The following is a 6,047-nucleotide window of genomic DNA, read 5'->3' on the forward strand; positions in this document are numbered from 1 at the left end:
AGAGTTAATAATGTCTATCTAAAATAATACGTAGAGTTGCAATATACAAAATATACATATAGATGAAGGACTTTAACAAAATAAAAAAATATTACAGATCAAAATACAAATAACAAAAATAATCATATTTGATGATTTAAGGGACCAAAATAGTACTAACATAAATTTGAAGGGTTGAACAAAAAATATAAACAAACCAGAACCACAATCAAATACACTAAATAATATGGGTACCAAAAACGAAAATAATCCATAAATACAGTTAAGGACTAAAATAACCTAAACCATAAACATAAAAGGGCACTTAATAATTATACCTAAATGCATTCCTATTAAAACAATGACCAAAACAAAAGATGCATAAATCATAGGGTTCGATTAAAAAATAAGCAAATGTGATACAACATATGAACTGAGGACCTAAATGTAAGTATTGAAAATAAATGCCTGAAAAGGAATATAATACTTTCATTTGATGGTTGAATCACAATATTACAAAAAGGAGGGGACCTAAATGGCTATTTACCCCAAAACTTGAAAAACACGGTGATGAGGGTGTAAAACTATATTGTTTTGCCTTGGGTATTTAAGCCTAAACCCAAGGCTTTTTATATCATCGCCCTCATTTCTCTTTTGGATTCAGAGAGGGAAATTCTCTCAACCTGCCTTCACCGGCAGGAGGAAGTTGCCGCTCACCGGTGCTGTTCACGGCGGCTGGAAGAAGCAAAACTTCCCCGAACATCCATCTCAACCCCCTTAACTCAAAACCCAATCCTATTCAACCTAAAAAACACTCTAGATCCCTAAATCTAAGCCTTTACCTCTCGAAAAACTTAAAGCTCCGACGACCCTTGGGCTTTCCGACGTTCTTCCGATCGAGGTATGATGTCGTTCTCCTCTCTTCTCTCTTTCCCTTGTTCTTTTTTCTTTTTTTTCTCTATGTTTTTTCGAAAGCTTCATTTTCTTTTCTGTTTTTTTCGAAAGCTTTATTTCTCTATCGTTTTTTTTGTCTTTTTAAAAACTCCCCCAATCTTTTCGTTCTGCCTCCCCTTTAATCTCCTTGCATGTGGACTTGGTGATGGCTTGTTGTCTGATGAGATAGGATATCATTATCCTATCTCCTTTGATTGACAGAGTAGGATCTGATCTGGATTTGTTTTCATTTTTGTAGGGTTGTTTGACATTGATTTGTTTTTTACTGATGGATTGATTTTGTCACTGTTGATGATGACAACAGATTTATCAACTCCGATGGCGATGGTGACGAAGGTGAAGCTCGGCTTGAGCAGTAGCTGGTTGAGATCATTAGGGTGAAAACCCTAATCCTTGAGTGATCTGGACCGTTGGATGGGTCCAGATCCAACGGTTGTAGACAGTAGGCAGCGCTGGAGCAGAGAAGAAACCCTAGTGGTTTTGGGTTGTCAGGTTCGGCTTGGACGGGTCGGTTTCGGGTTGTATCATTGGGCTTCGGGTCTGGCTCCAGTTGGGTTCTGGATTGGGCCTGAGTATTTATAATCTAGGTCCTTGTAAATTGGGCCTTTGGGTGGACTGGTTGTAACTTGGGCCTGCAACAATGTAATAATAATAATAATAATAACATGTTAATAAAAATAAAACCCAAACAAAAACGGGTGTCTACACTAGGGTTACAACAAGACTAAGAGAAAGTAACTGGATTAAACTTTGTTTCATTAATCATGCTAAGCTGGTCAAACCCACTTCTAAGGTTATTACAAATCAAACAATACAATTTTTTGAAGCAAATTCTGAACAAAATGCAATTAAATAAACATTGATGCTTTGATTTCAAAGTTTTGTCGAGGAGAAATGATATAAAAGGAAAAAAATAACTTTCTAAGTTTTGATCTAAGAGTTAAAAAAATAGTCTAAATAGCTCCCTTTAGAGAATATATCAGATTATTGGAAAATTTGATTAGTTAGTTATCATTATTATTATTTCATTTTGGTTTAAATAAGTCCAAACAAAGTCATTAAAAATGAAATAAAATTGTCAAAAATGTCATGTTACATAGAAATGTGATATTGGCTAAGGAAGGCATAATATTAATAAAATCTTGACACTGGTAAGCAAAATAATTTGCCAAAAAAATGCAAAATAAACAATTCAAAAAATAAGAAAAAAATATAAGCAGATTTAAGTTAAAAAAAGGACAAAAATAATATACAGATCCTGCCAAATAAGAAAAATTTATCCTAAACTAGCCAGACTCTAACTGGTTAAAAGAACATAATATAGGGATCCATCTTGCATGGCTATTGATTCCCAAAAGCTGAACCACCTTCGTGGAAAGAGCCCATAATATATGTATAAATCCCAAAAACATACATAGATTACTGCTGCCTCTTCACTCTCCGGCCATGATTCAGAGTCTTGGATTTCTATGCTCTTTCTGCAGAAATTTGATCCACATTACCGAGACTTTTGGCATACTTAGGCCTCCATCGGGTCCTCCCTCTCACAATCTCAGCCCCGTCCTCTCGGAGCAAGTGCTGGCAGTTAATTTCACCAGAATTTCTGGTGTTCTCCACATCGGAATCAGGGACAGCAGTTAGCGAGTGCAGCACGCTGTCCCTCCCACACTCCCTCCTATACTGGAGAGTGATGGCGCAAAGCTCGCGACTCTCCAAGATTGGCAATGGTGCACTCTGCAAGTATTAACTTCCGGTTAAAATGAATGTAAACACCAAACATATAAATGGCTTAATTCATGCAGATTTGAAGAACACAAAATGCAATTTCATACTAGCCAAGCAAAGTCATCAGCACATAATTTGTTTTTATCAGTAACTGCAACGTTAATCACTTCTCAGAAATGCTATGGTAAAGCAGTTATTTTTTTCTTTTTTCTTTTAAGGCACGAATTTCTGCTCTTTCCTGAATAAACCAGAAGTCAAGGTAAAATAGTTAAGTCTAGCCTGTTTCGAACTTTCTAGGCAGAAGCAAGTTCCAGCTCAGCATCAGAGGTACTAAATTGTTATGATTTTGGTTCAACTGTTATCACCAGATGGGAAGACATAAGAGAGCGCAGGTTCAAAAGAAAATCCTTAAAATGTAACTGGAGGGAGTCTACCTCAAGGATCCAGCCAATGTACTTCACATTATTCACATGCTGGTTGACATCCAAGTCACTCCATTTAGGCTGCAAACGAGAAATAAAGCGTATTGTGAAAGCAACAAATGAACAGAGAAAGATAACTGTAAGTGCCGAACGCCATAATTATACAGAAGAAGAGAGATGGGAGCAGCAGGGACTTACAGTTAAACCTTTGCACACATATTCAGCCGATCTGTCATCTAGTTTTACTAGTTTCTGGCTGTCCTCAGCCAGAACGGGATCAGAATTCATAAACAAAGGTTCTATTTCTCTACGAACCTCTTCTGGAATTTTAGATAACCTTCTAGTCAGTTTATTCATCATCACCCACACACTGCACATTCACCAAAACCAAAACAGAGGGGACCCAGATTAGTCACTCAAGAAACACCATTGAAGAATGTGCAACCAAACCAAAAATACATATGGGGGAGATGGTAGTTCAATGTGTCCAGGGAAACCAAAATATCAACTCATGTATCGATTGAAAACACATTAAATGCTAGCAAAACAAATTTTGAAATATTTTACAGTTCAGTTATTTCATATTTTTGCTATTCCTACATTTTTCTTGTGAGAAGAGCAAATTTGTGGCACAAAACAACAGATTACGACACAAAAAAATGTAAAAGTTTGTGGTCCTATTATAAAGAATGCCCCACCTCGTGGCTTCTGTTAAAATTTCACCAGTTTCGCTATTGCTGACAAGCCAATCTCTTCGCATCCCATTCTTCCCAGATGCACTGGCCCAAGTGTCTACTTGAACAACATCACCCCTACATGACAGACATAAATAAGTTCAATGTTCACTAATACAAATTTCAAACTACTCATAATACATCAATAACTAATAACTTTTGTGATATATAAGAAAGAACGATGCCAAAACAAAATTCAATCTCTCATTCATTGTTGGTGGCTAGATTCAAATAGGGTTTAGGGTTTATCGTCCTTCTCTTATTCATTGTTGGTGGTTAGATTCAATTGTCTTCAACTTTATACTATGACCTTTTAGCTTAAACAACATACATTCACATTTTAAGGGGAAAAACATGAACAGGTGAGATGTAACGCAGATAATTAACGAAATGCAGAACATTAACATTCACATTATTGAATATAGTCTTATGGAACAAATCAGTCATCAAGAGTCCATGTATATATTGCCAAAATTCAAGAACTAAACTAGTTAGCGACAACACATGCCAGATGCCTTAGGCTCTGCTTGGTATTAAGGATAGGAAGAAGCGAGGATGGAAAATTTATCAATCTGATAGTTAAGCTACAAAGTAGCAAAGTGATTATGAATCTTAATCATTTGATTAACAAATTTACTCACCCCTTCATCCTCCATATAAAATTTGTATCAACATAGCATCACGATGCTATAAACAACTATACGCAATGCGGGTAGAGCAAAAGTGGATTATTATGAATTGTTGCTATAAGAGCAAATCGTGTGCAAGAAAGTACATCTTACCAAGTAGGATAGCGATCAATCACAACTTGCATCCGCGTAACAACCCATATTAGGTTCTTCTTGCACATCTCAGGGGTTGCACCAAAACCTTCTCCAAGCAGTCCAGCACTTCTACAATGATTTATAGCCGTTTCCTGTCAAATATGAGATATTAACGAAAGTTCAGGCTTATGCAATATCTCTACATAAAAAAATTACAAAAAAAATGAATAAAAATTTTGGTTATCAATGTTACTTGTTCAAACATTCTAGCCAAAGAGCTATAACTCTACCTGCAAATGATTCATTAATGTCTCTATGGATGCTGTTCGATCAGCACCTATCTCATATGATCTAATCGAGAAGTTCTGGCTGTAAATAAGACCATCCTGAACAATCTTCCCTATGCCAAATGGATCAATGACCATGTCAGGCCGCCTTGGCTTCCAATCAAGCATCATCCACTGCTTCTCGGCAGCCAAGAAAATGGTTGTTATAGCAGCAAGAAGCATGCTCCAATCAGGCAACTGGTTGATGAACGTTCTGGGAGGAGAACTCACACCATCCTTGAAACTTTCCACAGGACTCGTCACAACTGTGGAACCATTTATATTTATATTTGGATGGGCTTGAGCATTTGCCTTGACCTGCAAGCTTCCAGAAGAAGCCAATGGTTTCAACTTGATGCTTTCGAGGCTAGTAGAACCCGTTCCATGCTTCTTGTTTTTCGATTCAGAAGGGTCCGGAGAAGAAGTGACTGGAAAAAATGACGATGTAGCAGCAGTGGAAACCATGATTTTATAAATTAAAAAGAAACTTCTATCTGCTGAAATCCCTTCTTTTGCAAAAATGCAAGCTTTTTAGACAAGCAGCTGGTGCATGAACACTATACTTAAATTCAAAAGCTCACCTTTAATTATTAAAATCACTTGTTTCGTACCGATAAATAATATATAAATATATATAAAGAGGTTCTTAATCTCCAAAGATCTAGCATTCTAAAAATTACACTACTTAAAACAGAGAGCTGCTGTAAATATGTCAATAAATAAATCAATGACGAGGAAAATATGCCGCAAACCAGAGATGGAATCGCTAGTAAAATAAGAAGAAGACGATTTTAAAACTCTAAAACAATGGAAAACCGATTTTTAAAAAAGGAATAAACAAATGATTGATGAACAGCAACCAAATTTGCCACAAGTTACAAGACAATGGAACATTCTCCAAGCAATCTTTGCAATTTCTCCATTTCATGAGAAAATTACAACAAAATACAACTTAGGGCATTTGGTTTCCGAGAAAATGAGAGAAAAAGATTGGATCTCCTATGGCCGTCACCATCATTCGAAACCTTCCGAGAAAACAATAAAACAAGGCATCCACAACTTCTCGTTTCCGTTGTCCGCAACATTTCAACAGAAAAATAACTTAGAAATTTGTTCAGAAAAGAAAACAAATACAATTTGAAA

General features: G+C 36.3%; 1 protein-coding gene across 1 annotated transcript; it reads right to left on the reverse strand.

The window, feature by feature from the left end:
* Window positions 1-2,327: 2,327 nt before the first annotated feature.
* Window positions 2,328-5,452, reverse strand: LOC120144624 (palmitoyl-acyl carrier protein thioesterase, chloroplastic-like). The gene is made up of 6 exons (XM_039158655.1): window positions 4,869-5,452; window positions 4,597-4,730; window positions 3,779-3,892; window positions 3,279-3,450; window positions 3,093-3,161; window positions 2,328-2,667 (listed from the first exon to the last, which is right to left on the reverse strand). Exons 1-6 carry the CDS (start codon window positions 5,367-5,369, stop codon window positions 2,401-2,403), a joined length of 1,257 nt encoding a protein of 418 aa, XP_039014586.1. The 5' UTR covers window positions 5,370-5,452; the 3' UTR covers window positions 2,328-2,400.
* Window positions 5,453-6,047: the final 595 nt, after the last annotated feature.

This window comes from Hibiscus syriacus, unplaced genomic scaffold (assembly GCF_006381635.1).
Source record: "Hibiscus syriacus cultivar Baekdansim isolate YM2019G1 unplaced genomic scaffold, ASM638163v2 tig00110890_pilon, whole genome shotgun sequence".
NCBI classification, from domain to species: Eukaryota; Viridiplantae; Streptophyta; class Magnoliopsida; order Malvales; family Malvaceae; genus Hibiscus; species Hibiscus syriacus.

What these genes read in the sequence shown, in the direction of transcription:
- LOC120144624 (XM_039158655.1), bottom strand. Translation starts at nt 5,369, where the DNA reads ATGGTTTCCACTGCTGCTACATCGTCATTTTTTCCAGTCACTTCTTCT. An exon ending in ATTGATCGCTATCCTACTTG is followed by an intron (nt 3,893 to 4,596) that starts GTAAGATGTACT and finishes TCTGTCATGTAG; the next exon opens with GGGTGATGTTGTTCAAGTAG. An exon ending in ATTTTAACAGAAGCCACGAG is followed by an intron (nt 3,451 to 3,778) that starts GTGGGGCATTCT and finishes GTGAATGTGCAG; the next exon opens with TGTGTGGGTGATGATGAATA.